Raw genomic sequence first — 24,255 nt, forward strand, 5'->3', positions numbered from 1 at the left:
AAGAGCGCGCGTTGAAGATTTGAAATATTGATTTGCTCGCGGCAAAGACGCGACTGCTCATGCTCGCTGAGCTTTCACTATCGCTGGGAAGCTCGGAATTCGGCCAAAAAATGTTCACCGCCATGCCACCAGCTTGTTGTTACTGCTAAGATGTTTATTATACGTTAAGCGCTATCGTTGCTTTATACTGAAATGTAGTCTATATGAATTGCCGTAAAGGCAAACTTTGTCGTCGTTTAAATTGTTAAGAAAAAGGTGGGTCAATGTCGTCCATTAAATTGTTTTTACAAGCATAATATTGAAGATAGTTTTGATGCTACGTGCGACGATATTTTCGCCTGTATTTGTAACAGTATGTTACTCTAGTGTCACTCTACCACAATGACTTAATTAGTTAGCGATTAAGTGCTAGCGATAAGTTCAATATGTATTTGTGAAAGCTCAACGATGTACTTAGAAGTGTTTCAAGTTTAGTGGGCATCAAATCTCTTGCGAGTAATATTCGAAACTTATCGAATGGTAGTATTTATATTCTTCGAAGTACTCGCACGAAATTCGAGTGAATATTACTTGTGATACACTTGCGATTCATCGCTGCCACCTTCGCTCATACTTGCTATCAATATTATGGCCAACGAAGTTACCGAGTTACTCATGAAATATGAATAAAACGTGTGTTTATAATTCCAGGCCTCACCATTGCGAACATAATACCTATTATGATGCTGGGGCGCAAGCAGAGCCTCAAGGGGGAACCCGTCTTGGCCGATTATGGGCCAGAGGAGTCCCTCAATGAGAGCGCTGACATAGAGTGGGTGAATAAGGTAAGTACTCGAACACGTTAGGCGATCAGCCTTTTACTTTACGAGCCAGTTATAATTACCTAATGGTTCCAGCTGTGGGTGAGGAGGTTGATGAGGTTTTGCGCCCTGGTATCATTAACATCTGTCTGTCTGAACACGCCAAAGACTTTCGAGAAAGTTCCACCCCTTCAGTATGTTACCTTTGTCTGCGACTTAGTTGTTACATTTTTATTTACTGCTGAAATGATTGCCAAAATGCACATCAGGGGTATACTGAAGGTAACTTAATCTACCACCATTCGGATAGAACATATTTGTAAAGTGAACGGAGAGTAAGGTGCGCTTTATTCCAGAGGGACAAATCTTACTTGAAAGATCATTGGTGCCAATTCGATGGGAGTATGGTTGTCTTCCTCTGGCTGTCCGTAATCTTACAAATGTTTGAGATGCTCGGTTTCGTTTTGAAGTTCAGTTACGTCTCGATTCTACGGGCACCAAGACCTCTGATCATGATACGCTTCCTAAGAGTCTTCCTTAAGTTCTCCATGCCGAAAGCTAGAATTAATCAAATCTTCAAGTGAGCAAACAATTCGAAGGTAATATTCAATCGTAGAATTCTTATTTAAATACGTATTACTTATGTTTCCAGGCGCTCGAGCCAGCAGATATACAATGTCACCCTCTTCTTCCTTTTCTTCATGTCCCTCTACGGCCTCCTGGGAGTCCAGTTCTTCGGGGAACTAAAGAATCACTGCGTTCTGAATACCACCCATCCAGAGCACATAACGATAAACAGTTTAGCGATTCCCGACACTTTCTGCTCGACTGACCCCGAATCGGGATACCAATGCCCAGATGGAATGACCTGCATGAAACTCGAGCTGTCCAAGTATATCATGGGCTTTAATGGCTTCGATGAGTTTGGTAATAACACCTGATACTGCGTACTTGATAACGCGCGATGGCTGCGAAATTAAGTTGCGAAAGCTATTCTACTTTTCAGCTACGAGCATATTCACCGTTTACCAAGCTGCGTCCCAAGAGGGATGGGTTTTCATTATGTACCGTGCGATAGATAGTCTGCCTGCCTGGCGGGCAGTCCTCTACTTCAGCACGATGATATTTTTCTTAGCGTGGCTGGTGAAGAACGTCTTCATCGCTGTCATTACGGAGACCTTCAATGAAATACGCGTGCAGTTTCAACAGATGTGGGGCGTCAGGGGACACATCAGTAACAGCACAGCGTCACAAGTTAGTAACCAATCGTGTGGCAATACGAATGAACGTATACTGTATGGCTGAGTTTTTTTAGATACTGACTGGCGATGACAATGGTTGGAAGCTGGTGACGCTGGATGAGAATAAGCACGGTGGGCTGGCCTCGCCCCTGTGCCACGCCATCCTCAGGTCCCCACAATTTCGCATGGTAGTGATGTGCGCGATTCTGGCGAACGGCATCACCACCGCCACGATGAGCTTCAAGCACGACGAAAAGCCAAGGCACACGTACTACGACAACTATTACTACGCCGAGATCGCGTTCACGATACTCTTGGACCTCGAAACATTGTTCAAAATATGGTGCCTAGGATTCCGCAGTTATTACAAGCATTCGATTCACAAATTCGAGCTGCTGCTGGCAATTGGTACAACCATACACATCATTCCGTTCTTCTATCTTTCTGGATTCACGTATTTTCAGGTTTCTATATCAAGTTTCATTCAGTTCTAAAACAGTATAATTAAACAGTTATACAAAAAATAAATTAAAAAAAAAAAGAGGGAAGAATAGAATGGAGTAGAAGTGTGCGGGCGTTAATGTGAAATGATATTACCTTGCGACCAGGTTCTTAGGGTAGTCAGGCTCATCAAGGCTTCGCCAATGTTAGAGGACTTTGTGTACAAAATATTTGGGCCCGGAAAGAAACTGGGCAGTCTAATTATTTTTACTATGTGCCTGCTGGTCATATCGTCCAGCATTTCTATGCAGCTCTTCTGCTTCCTATGCGACTTCACAAAATTTGAGACGTTCCCGGAGGTAACGTACATCGAGCTACTCGGGCTTGCCGTTCGAATACTTGTTAACGAAAGACCTTTTAGGCATTTATGTCTATGTTTCAAATCTTGACGCAAGAAGCCTGGGTAGACGTCATGGACGAAACAATGCTCAGAACACACGAGACGATGGGACCTTTCGTCGCCGTGTACTTCATTTTATACCACCTGTTTGTCACGCTGGTAATAATATACTCATGCAGCTTAGCAACAATTCAACTACGCAATAATTGTACACTGAACTATGTACCTTACTTTCTAAGATTGTGCTAAGTCTGTTCGTGGCAGTCATTCTGGACAATCTTGAACTGGACGAGGACATCAAAAAACTGAAGCAATTAAAGTTTCGCGAACAGAGCGCAGAGATAAAAGAAACTCTACCGTTCAGGTTAAGAATTTTTGAGAAATTTCCTGACAGTCCACAAATGACTTGCCTGCACAAAGTGCCATCGGACTTCAACCTCCCGAAGGTACGTATTTCCTTTGAAGTCTCTCCTCGGTAGCACTGCGAGTCCACTGGAATGCGCTTCTTTTCTATATTTCTAATCTAGGTACGCGAGAGCTTCATGCGACAATTCGTGTTCGAGATGGAAAATGATGAGAACGAAGGGGTGAAGAAGATAAATGAAACTTTCGATTCGAAGGTGATATACAGAAAGCAGCGTCCAGTAAAGATTTTAAATAACCCACCAAAAGTGAGGAGCGTTGTCATTAATCTTAAGAAGGCAGCTGTTAGTTACATCATAAAGTGAGTAGGGGATTCAATAACTTGGGAAGCTACTGATAAATTCCATATTCCATGTTAGATACTTCAAACGTATCTGTATTATCCCGCAGCGACTCGAACAACCAGAGACTGCTGTTGGGTGATTCTGCCATGATACCGGTGCCAGGAAAAGGTCTCTTGAAGCCACAAGGCACTGTGAGCAGTACCAAGCAGCTGCGTATAGATCAGAAAAAGTGAGATAAGTTCCACGAGCTTGTACAATCTTCTAATAATTCAGCATTATAATATTGGAAATGCTTGCTGCGCCAGGTCGATCAGGAGAAGTGTTCGTAGTGGATCGATCAAGCTAAAGCAAACCTACGAACACCTGATGGAGAACGGTGACATTGGAGGTATAAACAGAGTTAGTTCTTCTCGCAGTAGACCGCATGATTTGGATATTAAATTACTGCAAGCGAAAAGGCAGCAGGCGGAGATGAGAAGGTACAGTAAGGAAATTTATAGACCCCCCTCCCCACCACCCCCCCGTTACAATTCCGACACTTACACATCCTTAACGTTGAACGCTTACCACGTTGCACCCATGTAGAAACCAGCGCGAGGAGGATTTGCGCGAGAATCACCCGTTCTTCGACACGCCGCTGTTCGCGGTGCCGCGCGAGAGTAAATTCCGGAAGATCTGCCAGTCGCTCGTTTACGCGAGGTACGATACGAACGTGAAAGACCCGTTGACTGGGAAAGAGAGGAAGGTTCAATATAAGAGCCTGCAGTAAGTGCCTTCCATTTCAAGTGGCTGTTTTCGTACGCCGTAGAGCATTGCTTCCGAGCTCCGCGGGGAAGTTAAACGGTACGCAATAATCACGCGCTTTTTAGCAACTTCCTCGGCTTGGTCACGTACCTCGACTGGGTGATGATCTTTGCTACGACCATGTCCTGCATATCCATGATGTTTGAGACGCCCCGCTATCGCGTCATGGAGATCCCGGCGCTGCAGATCGCCGAGTACGGTTTCGTTATCTTCATGAGCATCGAGTTAGCGCTTAAGATACTGGCGGACGGATTGTTCTTCACGCCCAAGGCCTACATTAAGGATGTCGCATCCGTCCTGGACGTGTTCATTTATGTCGTATGTTGACGTTCAACGAATCACTCCTTGCCGCTTATACTTCTGTGAAGCTTGATACGTTTATTTTATAATCGCTCAGGTCAGTCTCGTGTTTCTCTGCTGGATGCCGAAAAGCGTGCCGCCTAATTCTGGCGCGCAGCTCCTCATGATTTTACGCTGCGTCAGGCCGTTGAGAATCTTTACTCTCGTGCCACATATGAGGAAGGTCGTTTATGAGCTGTGTAGGGGTTTCAAAGAAATCTTATTGGTAAATAATCTGGATTTAAAATCACATCGTATTGGCGGGGCCAAGTTTGTCGAAAGCTTTAGAGAATCTGAAGGTTGTATAGACATGATTAGCCGCTTGATGTCCACGAGTGCTGCTTGGCCTCGCCAGTAGTGTATACTGTGCGTGGTTGCTTATAACGAATAACATCCCATGCGAAGAGGCCAGACAAAAAATGAATAAGAAGCTTTTTAGGTGTCCACTCTGTTGATCCTCTTGATGTTCGTATTTGCGAGTTACGGTGTACAGCTTTACGGAGGTAGATTAGCTCGTTGCAACGATCCGACCATCTTGAGACGAGAGAATTGCGTGGGGGTGTTCATGCGGAGGGTTTTTGTGACGAAAATGAAATTACGACCGGGCCAGAATGAAAGCTACCCATCTATACTAGTGCCGCGTGTCTGGTGGGCTTATAAACTTGAAGATACCGAGTCGATCGTAGAGGATATTCTCAAGTAAACTTGGAAATATTTTAGGGCCAATCCTAGGCGGTTTAATTTCGACAATATCGGTGATGCACTGATGGCGCTCTTCGAGGTGCTCTCTTTCAAAGGGTGGCTGGACGTTAGGGATGTTCTTATCAAAGCTCTCGGTCCCGTAAGTCATTCATGCTACCTTAAGAATGACAACGATACTATACAAGCATTTTCTAGGTCCACGCTATTTACATACACATCTATATCTTCCTGGGTTGTATGATCGGTTTAACTCTGTTCGTTGGCGTTGTCATTGCCAATTACTCTGAAAACAAGGGCACCGCGTTACTCACGGTCGACCAGAGACGATGGTAAAGCTCTAGTTAACTCACTTAACTAATCCCTCGAACGATACATCGAGGATATAAACGAATGTGCGTTGTGTGATTAGGTGTGACTTAAAGAAGCGACTGAAAATCGCTCAGCCGTTGCACTTACCACCCAGGCCGGATGGGAAGAAGTTCAGGGCGTTCATCTATGACATCACTCAGAATATCTATTTCAAAAGATTCATTGCTGTGATGGTACTCATAAACAGTGGTCTTCTGTGCGTCTCTGTGAGTTGGATATCTCAATTCCTTTAATCTAACAACACACAACACAACGGACACACACACATACCGATACAGAAATCTAAAGCTCCCTCGGGACGAACAGGATTCAATGACTGTTACTTTGAATCATTTGTTCCTTGCCGGCTACCATTAGGCCGTGGTAAAAGTAAACCGACAGGCACGGTCCACTTTGCGTTAACGATCGTCTTTCTTTTTTCCCCCCCATCTCTCTTAAGTGGAGAATCGAGGAAGAACACACGGAAGCGCTCGCTACGGTGTCCACGATTCTGACACTGATCTTCCTCGTGGAAGTGATCATGAAAAATATTGCTTTTACACCACGTGGCTATTGGCAGTCCAGAAGAAACAGATATGATTTGCTCGTGACAGTCGTCGGTGTTATTTGGATCGTCATTCATTGTACAATGAAGGTAACGGTAATCGTCATCGTTCGCTGTTTCATTAATTGTAATACTGCCACTGTACAGCGTAATGACAGGAGTGAATTTCTTGCAGAACGATTTGTCGTACGTAATCGGCTTTATGGTCGTGATCCTTAGATTCTTCACCATCACTGGCAAGCATACAACCCTGAAAATGTTGATGCTAACGGTCGGAGTGTCCGTTTGTAAAAGTTTCTTCATTATATTTGGCATGTTTCTCCTTGTTTTCTTTTACGCCCTGGCAGGCACGATCATCTTCGGGACGGTGAAGTACGGCGAAGGTATAGGAAGGTAATGTTGGAACGGAGAGCGAAAGGCTCGCTTAAGATCGAGTAATCGCGAGCAGAATTCCCCGGCCCAGTAACATTATTCTAAGAGCGACGTTTGTGATTTAGGCGTGCCAATTTCGAGTCGCCGGTGACCGGCGTCGCTATGCTCTTTCGTATCGTCACGGGAGAGGACTGGAATAAGATAATGCACGATTGCATGATACAACCGCCGTATTGCACTCCGGCTGCTAATTATTGGGAGACAGATTGTGGCAATTTTCACGCTTCCTTGATTTATTTCTGTACTTTCTACGTAATTATCACTTACATTGTTCTGAACCTTCTGGTGGGTAAGTACTGAGACTCCTCGGGGCGAAGATGTCCAGGGTGCGGGCCTCTTAGAAGTAGCATGCTAATACGAGGGCGAATTTTTCTGCGGCAGCTATTATCATGGAGAACTTTTCTCTATTTTATTCGAACGAGGAGGATGCTCTGCTATCGTACGCTGACATTAGGAACTTCCAGAACACCTGGAACGTTGTTGACAACCACCAAAAGGGTGTCATCCCAGTGAAACGGGTACGCCTGAAAAGATCGCCAGGAGTTAAGCAAGCTGTTATAAATTGGCTAGAAGTAATGATGTATTAGTTTGTTTTAGGTGAAGTTTATCTTACGGTTGTTGAAAGGTAGACTGGAAACCGATCCGCAGAAAGATCGATTGCTCTTCAAGCACATGTGTTACGAATTGGAAAAGCTGAACAATGGCGAGGATGTGACTTTCCACGATGTGATAAAGTAGGTGTTCATCTTTATCTTAGAATTGTCAGTTTCTAGGAGTTTGTTCGTTTCATGGGATACCTTTTTCCTTAGCATGTTGTCGTATCGTTCGGTTGATATACGAAAAGCTTTGCAACTCGAGGAACTGCTGGCAAGAGAGGAGTTCGAGTACATCATCGAAGAAGAAGTTGCTAAACAGACGATTAGAAATTGGTTGGAGGGTTGCTTAAAGAAGAATCGAGCAAGCGGGGTGAGTTTAAGCAAAAGCGATATTGGAATAACAGTGATACTTGCAATTTCTGTATCGTAGAAGCAGCAATATAGCCTCGTGGATGGCCTTCGTGCGCACACTGACCAGCACGCGCAGCAACAGCAAGAGCATACGGAAGAGAAAGGGAAGGAAGCGGACAAAGAGGAAGAAGCTGAAACAAAGGTAAAGCTCGAAGCGGCATTATTAATGTATAAAATTCTGATACTCTTGAAGATTTATAAAGTTTCGCTTACATTCTTAAGAAGGACGTTGACGGACCTAAACATAGAGCGAAAAAGCCAGTAGTTCTTCCAAGATCTGATAGTATAGGCAGCGGGTCCGGGAGGAAATATCTGACTCCAACATTGTCGGATCCAGCTTCGATTAGGTCTGAAAAAGACAAGAATGCACCGCCTAAGAAAAGAAACAATAGACTACCACGTAAGTTCGTTTGTGATATTGATACCTGTGCCATTTACCTTATGTCGTCCTCCAATATGAGCTTTCCATTTGAAGCAATGGCGAAAAATAATTTGCCACATCTCACAGAGAGCACAGAGCAAAACAGACAACAGCGGGAGGTTTCCAATACAAAGGCGACTGCTCCTAAGTCTTCTAGCGTTATGCTGGAAGTTCGAGAATGGTGGAGAGAACAATTGGCTTACAGCAGCGAGTCCAGCGAGGATGAAGTTTAAATGCATTTGCACTACGCAGCAGGTATAAAAATGGAGCACATGCTTTTAACAATCCTGAATGGGAATTTGAATCAAACTGAAAATGCTGCAAGAATGAATTATATCTTCCTGTTGGTTGCGTGTGCTTCGTTTGTACACGTGCGTACAGAAGGTATAATGTGCCTGAAAGACCTGCGTTAAAGAGAAGACTCTGAGAAAGCACCTTCGATCTCAGCACAGAGACCAGAAGGTATGATTCTTGTAACGCTATTAAAAATTCCAAAGGACAATTATTCTTTTTGAGTGTATAATTTTCTAGTCTTGTCACACAATCTCACGGAGGTAGATTACTGTATCGATATCTACAAAGCAAAAGGCGTAGAAACTGATTTTCGTTTCATCTTTTACTGTCTCATTGGTTCGACAGAATATATAGATAGGTTCGCAACACCGCTTTACATCAAAATATTATGGAGCATACGCGTTTTATTATTGCACGAGGGAATTGTACTGTGTAATTTTTGTTGAATCTGACGTCGCCAGCCTCTTAAGCGCAGAAGTCGTTACTTTTCTCTCCCTCGTATCTCAGCTTACTACAGCAAATACTCAGGTTCCATCTAGATTAATGTTCTGTAGATGGTACAGCGTGTTTCTAGATATATTGAGAATAATTTGTTAATTGTGTTACACATATATATTTTGTGCCAGTTGTCGATGTTGAAATATGGAATTTATATAGAACTATAGAATTAGACACAAGTAGATTTTATACGATAAGAAGCGTTGAACCATGGAAGTGCTAATTAAAATTAATGAAATTGATGTTGCCGAGGGCAACTACGAGTACAATGAGCAGAAATAATGATTCTTTTGTAACGGAATTAAATTAATTGTTGGAAGTTTGATCTATCTATGTAAACGAAAATTACTGTACGCAATATATAAAATTTGTTCGTTTACAACAGAAACATTACGTCCTGAAGGCCTGTATTATAAATAAGGGAGTAGCGACTTTAATATTGGCAATTGCGCAATGCTTTTGCAAGCTGATCGTAGATGTTGTAGCTCTTTCTGTTACGGGCACAAGTATAGCGAACCTGAACAAATTTGATACACTCAACGATAAATCATTCGCGTAAAGTCAAAGGTAATCGAATTATATTGTTAGCGCATTGTTTAAATTATACGTCACTAACTATACAAATGCAAAGCACATTATAATTTGATCGTGCGAAATTCAATCTCAGCAAGTTTCTATGATTTAACGATCGACAAAATTCAATTAGACAGTAAGCAATAGGAAATCGAGGATGTTAAGAAGAAAATTAAGAATTTTTTTAACAAAATGGAAGCGCGAATAGAACAAGTTATGTGTAAAAAAAAGAATGCCTAAATATTAGATATATATTTAAATGAGACAGCACAAATATTTATATGTACGTGATATGAGTTGATTTTATATATATATATACAAAACAGAAAGACTTAGAGGTGTAAACAATATTGTTTACCAAATTGTAATGAATGTTGATCACTGTTGCTAGTTTACGTGCCAATGTGCTGTACTGTAATATGGAGAGATAATAAATGTTGATAGATACAATCTTTTCCAATCATAGAAGCTATCTTATTTCAGTCACGAAACAGCTGATTATCAAACAGTACGGTACAGAATAAATAGATGTACAGACAATTGAAAAGAAGAGAGACGCAGAAGTATAAATTATTGGTACGTGGAATACTCAGTGAAATATTTTTTTATAAAATTTCCTTAACAAATGTATACTTAAAACGAACGGTAAAAAAGTACAAAACGAACGACTTACACACAGAATGCAATTTACATGAGAAAGACATTGTCGTCTGCAGCCATTATTTGATTAGCATCGGACATCTTGTTAATCGCAGCTGTGATTTCGCCAGTCGTAAACTCTTCAGATTGTTCGCTGTTGATGTACTCGCGTACTCTTGCTAATGTAAGTGATTGTGCCCTTTGCTGTTGGAATAGCTTGTGCAGAAGGGTTCTAAAGACTTTCAATCTGAAATCATACGTATAGAAATGAGCGCGTTGAAAATTCAAATAGCGGCTCAAATATAATTCAAATGCACACCTTTCCTCTGTAATAACTGCTGGAGCTTCGGGCACCACGGTTTGGGTAGTGCCTTCCGATGGTATATCAGATCGACTCGGCGAAGATGAAATACTGGTTTTCGCTTGTGACCTAGTGACTCTCTTTGCAGCTTCATCGATGTGACTATCATCGTCACTTTCGAAGTCATAAGGATCCCCAGTCGTCGAACTCCTTTTCTTGCGTTTCGTCTTCTCTTTCCCTTCATCTTCCTGCACACTTTCCTCGCTATCGTGCCGTCGTCGCTTCTTCTTGTCTTTCTCTAGCACTCGCTTGAAATAGGCGAATTGCACCAGTTCTATGGCTGCATGCGCGTCGTCAGCAGTGACATTCTTCGACAAGCGAGCCTTCGCGTGTGCAGTGGACAATCGAATCAATGTTTCCAGGGTACGAGCAGTGACGGGCTGAGTCTAATTAGAGGGGAAGAAATAAACAATTAACGAGTGATTAAACAGAATACTTAAATGAATAGTGCGATACGTACCCTTGCCACATCAGACTCCACCGATTCTTCTGATCGTAATTTCGAGTATTCGGCAGCAATGGCCACGCAAGCTTCTTCTGTAAGCTTTGGTTTCATGCACCGAGCTATGTGGATGTACTTTCTCATGAAGCTTATAGACATAATCTGGTCGCTGGGAGAAATATTCGTTTTTACACTTAAACTTACTGTAACTTTGTAAATATACTTGTACGATTGTATAATTAATAATGTGGTACCTTTTCGAGCGCAACAGACCATGCAGCAGGGGGTCATACTTTTGATAAACTTCAGTCTCCATGCTCCCGGATACAATTTGATCTGGATTCTTCGTAGTCAATATGTCTATCTTGCTACCAAAGGGCAACGCTTCTCCGTCTTGTTCCATCGGACTTCTGTATCTGTGCATTCTCACAACGTGATCGCTGATTATCTGATCTTGCTCGGAGTCCACTATGTCCAGCATGACGAATAGCAGATCGAAACGCGAAAGTAAGGAATCTTGGAGGCCAATGTTCTCCATTGGCGTTTTATATTGATCGTACTAGGGATACACACATAGCCATTGAGTACAGGCGCAGATTAACGTCGAAACCTAATTACTTCCAATAGATCTTACTCTTCCATAAACTGGATTCGCAGCTGCCAGTACCGAGCATCGCGCGTTCAAGCTCGCGTGTATTCCAGCTTTGGCGATTGTTACTTTCCCCTGCTCCATCACCTCGTGTATGGCCGTTCTGTCGATGTCTGACATTTTGTCAAATTCATCTATGCAAATGATACCTCTGTCCGCCAGTACCATAGCACCAGCTTCGAGCCTACGCTCCCCTGTCTCAGCATCCACGGTAACAGCAGCCGTTAACCCCACGCCGGATGATCCTCTGCCAGTAGTTGGTATCGCCCTTGGCGCGGTGCACAGAACATACCGCAGAAGCTGTGACTTTGCGACCGACGGATCACCGATGAGCAAAACATTAATATCTCTGCGAAATTAAATTAAATTTTTCTTTGAAAACTGGACAGCTTTCCTAGCATTCCTAGTACGAAATATCTTTACCCTCTCAATCTTGTGCCATTCGGCAACAGTTTCTCGACACCGCCAAGCAGCAGGCATAGAATTGCTTTCTTTACATATTCGTGGCCATATATAGTGGGCGCCAGTGATTTACTGAGTAGCTCGAAGATATTTTTACAGGGATTATTTCTGGCAAGTTTCTTACACAGAGCCACATCATCGTGCGAAATAGTTAGATTAGCTTCCTTGCTTAGTTGCATGATATTGTTAGCGATTAAAATTGCTCTACGAGAACAGATAGGTTTATTTTTAAGTAACCTTGGATAAACCTCCTGCATTAGCATACCTGAAGGTGCCTGTCGTGTATCCTCCTTGTTTCCCAGGCATGCACCTGAAGTTCCCAACGATGTGCACTCTATCCCCCGGCTTGCAAAGATCCACCAAATCGTTATCACATATAACATCGATGCTCCGTGGCAACTGACCAGTAGGTGCTTTTTCAGGCATTTCTTGTATAGTCAGTGTCTGATGATCTTTATACGTAGAAAGGCCGAATTCTGTTTCCAAAGGGTTGCCGTCATCGTCCTACATTTAAGACAATGTTAAGACACGACCGCAAGCTGCATATTTCGCTCTTAAATTCTATCGATAACAGCGAAATATGGTAATTATTTAGAAGTTTTCCATTCTCACCGATTTCAATGATTTTTGGATATGTTGTCGGGGACACGATTCTGAACAACTTTTTCCTATACATGTTACCGCCGCTCGACCTTCGTTTCCAAGATATTTGCGAAAAACTTCTTTTGACTTATTCCGACGCAACGCATTTCACTTTCCAATTTGTCCCAGGTATTAGTATTGGTTGGGGCGAGATCAGCGCGGGAGGCGCCCGCCCGCTCGCGGGCGCATAAGGCATAATAGCGAACCGATCTGAATCGGGGTGTCGACGGGCATCCACAAGTTTCTGTTTCAAATCTCTAAACTCACATCAGTTCGCTATCATGCTTTACGCACCCCCCGCACTAATCTAGCCCCAACCAATACTAATACCCGGGACGTGTTGGAAAGTGAAATGCGCTGCGTCAAAATAAATCGGCAGAAGTTTTTCGCAAATATCTCAGAAACGAACGTCGTGCGACAGTAACATGTATAGGAAAAAGTTGTTCAGAATCTTGATCTTGATAACATATCCAGAAATCATTGAAATCGGGGAGGATGGAAAACTTCTAAATAATTACCCGAAATATTTACCGTAGTTGGGTACACAGCAGATTGGGGGAATGCCTCGAACGAAGTTAAATCAGTGTAACCTCTTTCCGTCACTGTCTTCGTCACAGTGCAATAATGAACACTTCTTACAACTTTCGGTCGTACCAGAGAACCTATCGCAATTCGCAACGTGTATTACACCGTAATGAACTCAAAGTAGATTAACTACAAAATCCATACAACACGTAACTTACATTTTGTAACGATACCTTCCACGCACACCAGGTTACCTAAATAGCGCGACGTAAGTGTTCTCGGAGTAACGTGTTTACTTCCAAAGCTCCCTTCGAAGCCAATGAAAAGTTCGATATTCTCCTTCGCATAGTCTGTATCAATGGTGGCGACAAACTGCTTCAATGCGTTCTGAAAGGCTTGATGCTCTTCGAAGGAGTTGTTCAACAGGCTACGACCAAATTGCAGGGAACGTAGTAAGGTGAACATTGATGAAGTACAACTGGGGAAAGGAAGACATGCGAGAACATGATATATGCGCACCTTATTGCACGAAGAGGATTCTTTCGTCGCAGGTCATTGACATTCACGCACAATCTCTGTCTGTTCTCTTCGACCATAGTTTTAACAGCATTGGTGTATATGCCTTGATCCTCCTAAGAAATAAGTAGCGTGAAACTCTGCGCCAGGTTGTGAGTATTTCTGAACCTACCATGTCATCCAAGAAATCCAGATATTGCTGTTTTATCTCCTCAAGTCTTTGATCTCTATCAGCAGAATCCATCTTGATCTCGCTTAAACTTCCTCTTCTAATACAACGCAATCAATATTAACGTTTCCACGACTGTAAAATAATGTACAAGGACCGGAACACAAACAAAGTGCCTCCGCAACCACTTTGCGCGGGAAACGCAATAAACCGAATGTTTCGAGATTCGATACATTTTATAGAATAGAGATAGATTCTCGATGCATCGATAGTGAACGAGCATCGGTGCGCGTTCCGTGAGGCGGCAGCACCATCTACGTCGTTTAAAAATTTGAAATCTGCGCGGTCTTTTCTTATTAACAATAAAGGTGCGATTTCATGGTGACGCTCGACGCTCGTTTTGAGCGTCAAAACCAATCGTGTGACCGCATTGAGCTATAAAAATACCTGGAGAGTGAACAGCAGTGGGAAGAAGTAGAGGCGGCAGTGGTCCGAGGGATATAGAAAATAACGGGTGAACCTATCCTTCTTTTTCCTATTATCCCTCTCTATCTGTACTATCTGTGTTATGTGTGTATGAGTTCGCAGGTAACATCACTCACACGCACTATTCATTCATAGCCTGTTGTAAGACAGAGACAGGTTCACCCGTTATCTTCCCTCTTTCTCGGACGGGCCGCCATTGCTCTGTCCACTCTCCAGGTATTTTTATAGCTCAATGCGTAACCGACGTTCCAACCAACGAACGAGTCAGAGCAAGTCAGACTCGGTTTATGCTTTTCAGCTTGACGCTCGTTCACTCTGACTCGCTCGTTCGTTGGTTGAGCGTCTGTCATGTAATTGGTATTGACGCTCAAAACGAGCGTCGAGCGTCAGCATGAAATCACACCTTAACGGGTTATCAGTTATATAATTATGTATTATATACGAAACTTAATCGAAGGAAACACACGAGAAGGAATAGGATGCACGTGATATAAGTATACGATCGTTAAAATGTCAGAGTCTTTGTATTTCGTGTCCGCAATTGCTGCGCGGAAGTATAACGCCGTTCCGCGCGAATTTTAAAAGCAAGCTTCTACAAAGTTTACGCTTGAAGGGCACTTAGCGCATAAATGACACTCGGGGATCGTAGTAAATGATATGTTTGCTGACAGAATTCGTTATGTGCTATTCGATTGCGCAGGCTGCGTGGACGTGTACGTGTGAACTGAAGGTGAGCGCCGCCTCCTTTCTTCCGATAGTTAAAAAAAAAAACAAGCTGAAGTAATGAATGTAGGTCTCCGGAGCCCCGCGACTCGGCGATACGCGGGCCTCGCTCCAGTCAGGAGCAACCTGCATTATTAGTGGTGCAGCTTGATAGTTCGATACAAATTGTCGGTGCACTTTTGTAATGGGCACGCTGAGATTCGTATACGCGGTGCACGTATACAAAAGGGTGCCTAAAATACAGTCAGGCGGGATTCAAATACATAGTTTGAGCATGGTCGACGCTTCTATTAACGTCATCCGTTCTGCTTCTCGTGAATGCCGTTCTCCTGTGGCTTCAATGGCTTTATCACGTCCACCTCGTTCAGCTGCTCTATGTCCAGTTGCTGTTTCTTCTTCTTCTTCGAAGGTTTCCTGCAACCAAGCATTCCCAATGTGATGGCCGGAACGATATTTAATTTATCGAGATACGTTTGAAGTGAACTTACTTTCCAAACAATTCTCCGTCCTGTATGGACTCTGGAAGCTTCTTGTTCAGTGTCTCTGGAAGGAGCAGCGACAGCACTCCGCCAAGTAGCACGCACGATCCAAAAATAACGAATGGCAAGGGCATCCAGATTTCAGACTACGAAATACAGCGTTGGTCATTTAGAACGTCATTAGAGATACAGGCGCAGCAATTAATCTTGCGGTACATGTTTCGGGCTTGATTTCGCAAGCTGATCAAAATAATTAGAGGATTGTTTGCCGAAATTACTTCATCGCCCGGTAAGATTCAGCCTTTGCGAGCTCCAATGAGTTGTAGAACTTAAATTCTGTGGCGATGCTGTTCCACTGAATAGTATATTAAGCAAATATTTTCAATACTATACTACCGTCAAGGAATGCGATTTCCTAATTGTTTTGAGCAGCGATTATTGTACATAAGAGTTATATACCAGGTGAATGACGTATGGGGCGATCACACCGCCGATTCGAGCGAAAGTCGAGCTCGCTCCGAGGCCGACATTTCGAATGACCGTGGGAAACTGTTCGGCAGTAAAAACGTAAATGGCACCATACGACGACGTGATCGTCAGCTTGCCAATCATCGCGAGGCACACCACGAGCCACGGCGCATCTGGAAACGTTCGTGAATTCAACTATCGAGAAGAACATTCTCTATTCTGACTTTCATAAAGTGGTTTGTATCCCTCACTAACCAGCAGGCACGAATAGAATGGCGAGCAACGCCACTCCCGATGTTAACATACAGCCGCACAGAATAATTTTCCTTCCCCAACGGTTCAAGGTGAAGATCAGGAACGTGTACGCGGGTATTTCCACGAGCCCGGAAATCAGGAAGTTGACATAATCGTTACCACCGAGGTTGGACACGTGCCAGGACAGCCCGTAGTACGTGCCGCTATTTACGAGCCTGCAAAGTTCGAGAGATTGCGTCGTTGCGGATCAATAATTAATTAACAACCAGAAATTGGGAAGCAGTGGTCGGTGGAACGTGAACGGTACCAATTGAAAAATAGTAGAATACTCTTTCTTCTCAAGTTTGGATATCTGAAGAGGTCAAAGAGCGATGGTTTCTTGAAGTCAGGAGCACTGTCGTCGTTATTGCTGATAAGAAGAGCGTCCAATGCTTCTTTTGGCATCTCCACGCCGTTCTCCAAGGAAGCACGCTGAAGGAGGTCCTTCGCTTCTTGCGTGCGACCTTTGGTTAGTAACCAACGCGCAGACTCTGGGATGAACCTGCGGAGCATCGTGGAGGCTACATTTAGGGAAGTACAGTTTGACTCGAAGGTTACGGACAGAGAGAATAGTTGCCTCACCACCAGTAGAAGAGGAAGGCGATGCTTGGCACGGTGATAGCAATTTGCAACATTCTCCAGTCAGTGATGAAGTATGCAAAACCAGCGGTCAGTATGTATCCAGTGGTGAAGAAGAGTTGACAACCAACTCCGGCGACTAAACGCCTCCTTGGACCTACCATTTCCAAGGCTGAAAAGCAACGTTGTTTCCAGTATTATAATATTGGACGATGAGCTTGATAGGCGTTCAGAATCATTATGAACGTTTTACTTAATCGGACATTGCGCTTTAACGGGACTTATAACGATTTACCTATGACATAGGCGACCAAGAAGACCCCGCTGGTGGTGGATCCGACAATTAATCTGAAGATAACGTAGGATATAAACTCGGGTGCAACCGCGACTAGTATACCGCCGACCAGCTGTATGACTAAAGACAGGAAGAAAATTGGTCTACGTCCAAATTTATCGGACAAACAACCAAATATCATCGAGCCAAGCATGACTCCTACCATGAACAAAGAATCCCCCGTAGCTCTCAACCAAGCCCTGTCGCAAACTAAGTTCCACTGAAAAGTAAAGAAAGAAGATGAAACCATGGGACGCTGTGCGCGTAGTTTGTAAAACTTCACTCGTCTTAACTTCTCTTTAAATGGATTCTGTGCGATTTACATCCAGATTATTAGGTTGCTGCAAAAGTCCTACCCAGTAACGGTACGTAAGACATAAAATTGAATTTCTTAGAGCACTTGTTACCGCGACATTGATTTGTCTCTGTATTTCTATTCTTTACACCGAATAGAAACATTTTAGGGGTTTATTTGAGAGTAAGAGATTCAACAGACCTCGTTCAGCAACCGAACAGCAAAGGACGACGAATAAATAATACAAAGCAGGCCAAGTGTACCTCGGAAGTAGTGGTACTTTTGTATTTGCTCCTGTCGTAGACGTATCCCTCGCATGGCAACAGTCCTGGGCTGTCGAACCCATTCGGAGAGACTGGCTTTTGGATGGGCGCGTCGCCTGTCGACGTGTCGACATACCTGTCCATGGTTGTCTGATTGAAAGCATCGGGAACCTCGCGTCTGGAACACTGTGACCATCCTTTCTGCTCGTAGTCCCATGGGTAGCTAGCGTTCATTACGTTCTGTGGTAAACAATATGTGGCATTCTCCACGCTCTCGTATGGTAGCAGACACCTGGAACGAGATTCGTCAGTCTCAGCATAAAGTGTGTTGGTAGCTCCTATTTTTAGGTAGCTAGCTATGGCCTAAAGGACAAGACAATCTCCTAATAAAACGAGAAGCTACTTATAGTACAGAAACTACAGGTTTGGCGAAGATCTTGCAGCGAGTCACCATCAATTAGCACCTTAGACAACTGATTTGCATTTGGTCTTAACAAACAGATGCCTTCCAAGAAATACATGTTCTTTAGTAGAGCGTGCCAAATAGTGGGAATTGATGTTTTATCAGACTTTAAAATTATCTGAACTTCCCTTGAATGGAACATGCTGTCTTCTAAATATAAGGTTGTAGCTAATGAAAGGAGAAATTAGCCTTGAAGTGACCTGAGACATGAATATTCGCACTCAAGGTTCGCAAACAGATAAATTCGATGATTCTACTGCAAACAGACATCCATCTACGAAAACCTTTCAAGACGCTATATTATGTAAAAGTATTTTAGCTTTCGAAAACCTTTCAAGACGCTATATTATGTAAAAGTATTTTAGCTCTCCCCTTCTGGATCCTTCCTTTTCCCATTTCTTTTGCTGCATCCTCCAAAATTATATTTAAAAAAAGACCCCTACACCCTCGAAATCCCCAAAAGTTCTTTTAAATTCTTTTATAAAAAATTTCCAGCATGTTCCACTGAACAGAAGAAAAATGTCGCCCGAAACGTTTCAGGACCCAAAATGAGGAAGTTACTCGACATGCTAATGCACAGTGACTCACTATGCACAGTTACTTCTCGCTACCGATATTTGTACCATTCATTCGTCGCTGGATCCTCTAATTCCACCGAATAATACAGTGATCTTTTTACGAAACATTCAACTTGCAAATTCAAAATCCTTAAATAATCTTCGAATAAAATGAAGTTATTCGAGGATAACGAATAATTTTTTAATCGAGTAAAAATTTATTCGAATAAAGCCCAACTCTGCCGCAATCAATACTGAATCAAAAAATAATAAAATTGATCATTTGAAGCTTAAAATCATCAAATAGACTTTTAAACTCAAATAAACACTGGAGAAACTTGACAAGTTGAGTATTCAATTGTGTATTTAAGTACTAAGATTACTGAGAAATTTTTAGAAAGTGGAGTTAATCTGGCTTCTGAGAAATTGAAATAAACAACCGAGTGGAATGAGATTGATTAATTCCGAAGGTGTCGCAGCGAATGTATTCAAGACCTGGTGTTCATTTTCGCGCTGAGGAAGACACCAGCGATCTTGTGGAAGGCGCAGGATATCGCTGGAAGACAGAGCAGAAGGTAGATCCTGCGCTGATAGCGGCCGAACTCGCCCATACGCAGGATAACGTCGTCGTACGCCATTCTTCCTTGATGCCCCTTATCCTCCTTCGTTTAAGTGTTTTAATCCCCGTGGTCCTCTTGCTGTGGGATGCGCTCCTCAGGTGACTGTTTCCTGTCGTCGAGTCCGGCTCGATAGAGGTACTGATCTCCTGCCTATAAGGGGACCTTCCAGTCTAGAGCCCAAAAAATAGGTGATGTTTAGGAATTAATTAAAGGAAAACTACTATATATAATTTAATAGGACTTTTTGCATTGTATTAAGGATGTCTTAAGTTATTTAAATATATTTTTTGTTTTATAAGTAATCATTGCAGACGGCACTGGGGAGTCGTCAAAGTCAAGGCGTCAAAAAATTGATCCAAATCGGTGGGACCTCCTGTATTTCCAAAAGTTATTATCCGATTCAACTGAAACTTTTTTTATTTTGAAGAATATACTTCTGGCTAGGGGGAAACTAGAACAAATTACAAAAAATTACATTGTTTAGAAAATAACGACACTTGAAGTTTGAAATCACCTTTTCCCTATATTTTTTATCCTTTCAACGCCTTTGAAAATTAAAATTTTTCAATTTTTTGTATTTTTTTCTCGTATCCCCCCTAGCCAGAAGTATAATCTTCAAAATAAAAAAAGTTTCAGTCGAATCGGATAATAACTTTTGGAAATACAGGAGGTCCCACCGTTTTGAGAACATTGATTTGAGATAATCGCGTTTAAAGTTTTAAAAAAAATTAAAAAAAATTCTTTTAAATCTTTTTTGTATAATATAAGACTAGCTTCATAAATATCAAAAAGATTTATTGCATTATATGTTGTATCTACGGAGAAAAAAATCTTTAAAAGTTAAAGATTACATGTTGTATCTACGGAGAAAAAATCTTTAACTTTTTAAAGATTTTTCTCCGTAGATACAACATATAATGCAATAAAGCTGTTTAGCTTAATTTTTCACACCGTCACAGTGGACTGACCCCTTAAGTCCTCGGACCTACCCTCTTCCTGGGAGCTCGATTGCCGATCCACGAACCTCGAGGTCAACGAACTCCCTGTTTCCTTCTTCCGAGGAAAGTGTTCGTGACTATCTCAACGAGGAGCTTTCTTCTGTTCCCTCTCGCAATGCCAGTTTCTCAGTTATCCTGTCCTCGATTTATACGTTAGCTGAGATTCATCTGATAAATCACGTCATTTTTGGCGAAAGGCAGGTCAGCCTCCTAATCAGGAGACAGTCTTCAAGGGGACGTTCTTGGGAGGAAGCAGCATTCGCGAGCTGGAGACTTCTGGAATGTAGATCGCGAGCTCTTCGATGATCTGGCTCGCTTTAGTCCCGGGATCCTGATTGCGAGCGTATTTTGGAGTCGATGATCGAACGCGCTGGCAGGTTTCCCTCTTTCAGCCTGAAATTCAGAAATCAAACGGTTCTGTGAGGTTTATGAATGTGGACGGGTATTTAAGTCCGTGGGGGTTGATTAATTAATTATTAAAGAGCAGAGTTGGGCAGTAACTGAATAAAAAATTATTTAAGTAACGACTCAAATTAGAGTTACTTTAACTTTAGATTATTTGGCAATAAAGTGATTTTTTTTACTCGACGAGAATTTATTCGTTAGTTAAAGTTAAAATTGAGAAATTTATTCGGCGCCGAAGTTGAAGCTTCACTTTATTCGACACACGACAAATAAATTTTTTAACTTCTATTCGTTACTCGAAATTTTATTTAAATAAAAATTTTGCCCGTGTCTGTTAAAGAGGATGAAGTTTCTTGAGCTCCCCAATCTATTTAATTGATTTCGGAAAGATTGTAGATGAAGGAAGCTTGGAGATAAACTTAGAAGCTTAGAACAGGCGAAGAGAAAATGCTTCTCGAGAAGGCACAATAATTTGCAATCTTCAACGCGTGTAAATCGATACGATAGGAACCTTAAGGCCGTCGCGCGTTTTAGCGAAGCGCGACGAAGCGAACAGAGAAGTTTATAAACAATTGATGGCCGAAGCGCGGCGACAATTAATTAATTATTATCAATTTCTTCGATTCCCTTCGCCGCGCTTTGCCAAAATAGTTCGGCAGAGATTGATTAAAAATAATCGTATTAATAATAACAGAGATCTAGAACAAATCGACACCAAGATTTCTCCTGAGATGATACAACGATCTGCAGTTCTCAATCTATGGCAATCGATTTAATAAACACTTGGATCGATAAAAAAAAACAGCGTTCATAATCGGAGGAATCCAGGACAGGTTAAAATTAAACCGTTTTCCTGTAACGTTCCCGATAAACAAAAGTCCATGCAACCGCGTAGTCTTGAACTTATGCAAATCCGATTCGACAATGACGAAAGCAACCGTCCTCGAGGTACGAAGTCGTGTTCTCGCAGGTGTCGAGGATCATTCGGGACCGATGGACACCTCATTCAGTGAAAATACCTTGTACATTACGTGATATTGCAACACGGTGTACACACGTTATCGTGGTCGCAAATGAATTAAAGCGCGAGCACGATCGCTTTTACCGGTTTCGAGTGATCCCTGACCACGCGAAGGAGGTTCGCTTGGATGGAGGAAAATTCGGCCGAATCAATGAAACAGTGCAAACTCGAATTGCAATCAATAAAGAAGAAAAGCGGGGAATTGTGGGTGTAGACATAATGAGAGAAATATTTGCGCAGGTTTCAAAAATTAGAAAGAAATTGCTCGATGATTTAGCAAAGATATTTGAAGCATTAAGTGGAATCCGATTCCACGAATCGAAATTTTAATTAAACTATTTAAATAATGAAATATAATTAAATTTGATAAAATTGAAAGGGATTCGATGAATCAGTAAAAAAATAATTTAATATTAACCCTCTATTTAATTTTAAATATAAATTTGAATATAGTGGAGTAACAATAATAAGAGAAATATAGTGTTGCGTTGACCTTAGTTTAATTCTAAGGAAATCTATTCTGCAATCGGAAATCTAGAGATCCGAAGTATTTAGGGATAGACAAATTTGTTCTAAGGTGTGAAAATGCTTAAAGAAGCGTTCCACTTGTTTACAGATTGGCTTGTTGGCAATCCTTCAACGTCTCAGTAAACAGTGGCTTGAAACGGTAATATATGTAGTTCGATTAACGACGGAAGGAACTAATGGACTCATTTGCCAGAGGATTAATAAAGCGTAATGATCTGAGTAAAGTGAGAAACAATCTTTGTTCTGTGATAAATAGAGGATACTTTCTAATAATTGTATTAACACCGTAAAGATTCCTTTGGCGCAAATTTTCAAATGCAAAGTGCGCGAAAAATTTTGGCGCCAAAATTTGCGGGCGCGTAGCATTCATGATCTAAGTGATTAATAAGAAATGTATAAAAAAAATTATGTTAAACGATTTTATTAAAAATGTAGTAAAAACTAAATTAAAATGCACTAAAAACTAATTCTTTTCTTGTACTTCAATTTTGATGGTGTTAATATCGCTTTAAATAAAATCGTGGGGCACGATATTTCATAACAGGATATGAATCACTTTAATACTTCAACTTCTGGTTGCACATGGTGCCTCACGATTTTATTTAAAGTGATATTAACACCATCAAAATTGAAATACAAGAAAAAAATTATTTTTTAGTTTTTAATGCACTTTAATTTAGTTTTTACTACATTTTTAATAAAATCGTTTAACATAATTTTTTTTTTATATATTTTTTATTTGCTAGTTTTTAGTGTTTGCCGCGGAAATTCCCAAAATCAGCGATTCTCGACCTTATTCTTTAAGCGTTTATAGCTCAGAGCAACGTTAACCGATTTTGATGCAATTTTAGGTACATATGTAACTTACTTCAATCTACAAACGGGTTTTTTGAATTTTCATTACAGGCTCCCAAAAAAAAGTAAAAAAAAACGACCTTTACAAAATTTTTTTTCTATTCCGACCGAATGCATTTTTTTCAAAACGGCGAAACACGTCACTTAGCAAACTAATCCCTCTAGCTTCTAAAAAAAACTCACGTCGTTTGGACCAATTCTAAAAAAGTTATGCGATTTTAAAAACCGTCCAAATACATTTTTTACTCACTGTATATACATCCAGGGTCAAGTTTCTTTTAAAGCTATAAACAGTATTGATAATAAATAGTTCTCCGCATAGATTCACTAATTTTCTACCACTATTTATCGTCTTACTACAGCTAAAGTGCATTAATTTAGAAAATCCGGTAAATCATTGCTCAACGACGATCCACGATCCAGGATCGACGAAGGCACGATCTTCACTTAGATTTTAGAATGACGAAGTTCGTTCTTTCATCTCGAGCTCATTGAAGCCCGCCACATGTTTACCCGCGATCACGCGGATATCATTGATAGTGGTCGCGGTTACGCATATGCATGCGTGACGTCTGTGCTCTGTTATCGCCATCTGCGTTTAGCCACTGCCAGGTAGCTTTAAGACGGAGCTGCGGTCATTCGACACTGGCAGCCAGAACACCCCGTAACTCGACAACAAACAACTTCGGGGCTTTTTTATTCTTTAAACATTCAAGGCTAACTTTGATGGCCTCCAGTTCAGTTATACATTTAACAAAACGTCGAGGAAGGAGAGGTAAAGAATTGTTAAAGTTAGAAAAGTCCTAAAAAAAATGAAAACCCCAATGGTATAATAAAATAAATGACAACACGATTGGATCAAAAAAGACCCGGAGGCCATAATAAATTTAACAACTCGGTACCACGCGGC

General features: G+C 41.7%; 3 protein-coding genes and 1 long non-coding RNA gene across 13 annotated transcripts in view; 1 reads left to right on the forward strand and 3 right to left on the reverse strand.

Annotated features, from left to right (window-relative positions):
* The first annotated feature begins 115 nt into the window (after positions 1-115).
* Positions 116-10,040, forward strand: Na (sodium leak channel non-selective protein na). Of its 6 annotated transcripts, none has more exons than XM_076831069.1 (29): positions 116-255; positions 691-824; positions 897-1,082; positions 1,157-1,380; positions 1,453-1,727; positions 1,807-2,054; positions 2,116-2,505; positions 2,650-2,841; positions 2,904-3,041; positions 3,122-3,328; positions 3,410-3,606; positions 3,696-3,818; positions 3,895-4,068; positions 4,175-4,354; positions 4,459-4,711; positions 4,791-4,958; positions 5,172-5,380; positions 5,453-5,573; positions 5,630-5,763; positions 5,844-6,009; positions 6,243-6,443; positions 6,523-6,740; positions 6,845-7,068; positions 7,161-7,297; positions 7,377-7,513; positions 7,589-7,745; positions 7,806-7,928; positions 8,009-8,186; positions 8,262-10,040. In XM_076831069.1, the coding sequence occupies exons 2-29, from the start codon at positions 720-722 to the stop codon at positions 8,438-8,440; spliced, it is 5,244 nt and encodes a 1,747-aa protein (XP_076687184.1). In that variant the 5' UTR covers positions 116-255; positions 691-719; the 3' UTR covers positions 8,441-10,040. The 6 variants fall into 6 exon arrangements, with proteins under 6 accessions (XP_076687184.1, XP_076687189.1, XP_076687185.1 ...); XM_076831074.1 differs by having other exon boundaries at positions 8,295-10,040; XM_076831070.1 differs by having other exon boundaries at positions 8,012-8,186.
* LOC143378944 (uncharacterized) lies at positions 6,806-7,527 on the reverse strand. The gene is made up of 3 exons (XR_013088392.1): positions 7,393-7,527; positions 7,047-7,303; positions 6,806-6,910 (listed from the first exon to the last, which is right to left on the reverse strand). It is a non-coding gene; the product is annotated as an uncharacterized LOC143378944 (long non-coding RNA).
* Positions 10,041-10,158: 118 nt separating the features above from the next.
* Mcm3 (minichromosome maintenance 3) lies at positions 10,159-14,194 on the reverse strand. The gene is made up of 11 exons (XM_076831084.1): positions 13,981-14,194; positions 13,812-13,924; positions 13,511-13,719; positions 13,299-13,429; positions 12,391-12,629; positions 12,087-12,329; positions 11,649-12,012; positions 11,269-11,573; positions 11,033-11,183; positions 10,531-10,958; positions 10,159-10,458 (listed from the first exon to the last, which is right to left on the reverse strand). Exons 1-11 carry the CDS (start codon positions 14,050-14,052, stop codon positions 10,260-10,262), a joined length of 2,454 nt encoding a protein of 817 aa, XP_076687199.1. The 5' UTR covers positions 14,053-14,194; the 3' UTR covers positions 10,159-10,259.
* Positions 14,195-14,968: 774 nt separating this feature from the next.
* Orct (Organic cation transporter) overlaps positions 14,969-24,255 on the reverse strand; it is a 32,047-nt gene continuing 22,760 nt past the window's right edge. For 3 of the 5 annotated variants that reach the window (XM_076830512.1, XM_076830514.1, XM_076830513.1), the window contains exons 2-11: positions 20,528-20,929; positions 19,414-19,708; positions 17,899-18,190; positions 17,302-17,560; positions 17,010-17,178; positions 16,696-16,929; positions 16,389-16,603; positions 16,125-16,306; positions 15,675-15,811; positions 14,969-15,600 (exon numbers count right to left, since the gene is read on the reverse strand). In XM_076830512.1, coding sequence (XP_076686627.1) covers positions 15,483-15,600; positions 15,675-15,811; positions 16,125-16,306; positions 16,389-16,603; positions 16,696-16,929; positions 17,010-17,178; positions 17,302-17,560; positions 17,899-18,190; positions 19,414-19,556 — 1,749 coding nt within the window. In that variant the 5' untranslated portion in view covers positions 19,557-19,708; positions 20,528-20,929 and the 3' untranslated portion in view covers positions 14,969-15,482. Of the gene's footprint in view, positions 15,601-15,670; positions 15,812-16,124; positions 16,307-16,388; positions 16,604-16,695; positions 16,930-17,009; positions 17,179-17,301; positions 17,561-17,898; positions 18,191-19,413; positions 19,709-20,527; positions 20,930-24,255 lie in introns of those variants that run through there. The other 2 variants (XM_076830517.1, XM_076830515.1) reach the window with 2 other exon arrangements.

This window comes from Andrena cerasifolii, chromosome 2, assembly GCF_050908995.1.
Source record: "Andrena cerasifolii isolate SP2316 chromosome 2, iyAndCera1_principal, whole genome shotgun sequence".
Classification (NCBI taxonomy): Eukaryota; Metazoa; Arthropoda; class Insecta; order Hymenoptera; family Andrenidae; genus Andrena; species Andrena cerasifolii.

What these genes read in the sequence shown, in the direction of transcription:
- Na (XM_076831069.1), top strand. Translation starts at nt 720, where the DNA reads ATGATGCTGGGGCGCAAGCAGAGCCTCAAGGGGGAACCCGTCTTGGCC. An exon ending in ACGGTCGACCAGAGACGATG is followed by an intron (nt 5,764 to 5,843) that starts GTAAAGCTCTAG and finishes TTGTGTGATTAG; the next exon opens with GTGTGACTTAAAGAAGCGAC. An exon ending in ACTTTCCACGATGTGATAAA is followed by an intron (nt 7,514 to 7,588) that starts GTAGGTGTTCAT and finishes CTTTTTCCTTAG; the next exon opens with CATGTTGTCGTATCGTTCGG.
- Mcm3 (XM_076831084.1), bottom strand. Translation starts at nt 14,052, where the DNA reads ATGGATTCTGCTGATAGAGATCAAAGACTTGAGGAGATAAAACAGCAA. An exon ending in GGAAGGTATCGTTACAAAAT is followed by an intron (nt 13,430 to 13,510) that starts GTAAGTTACGTG and finishes GAATTGCGATAG; the next exon opens with GTTCTCTGGTACGACCGAAA. An exon ending in TGGAGTCTGATGTGGCAAGG is followed by an intron (nt 10,959 to 11,032) that starts GTACGTATCGCA and finishes CCCTCTAATTAG; the next exon opens with ACTCAGCCCGTCACTGCTCG.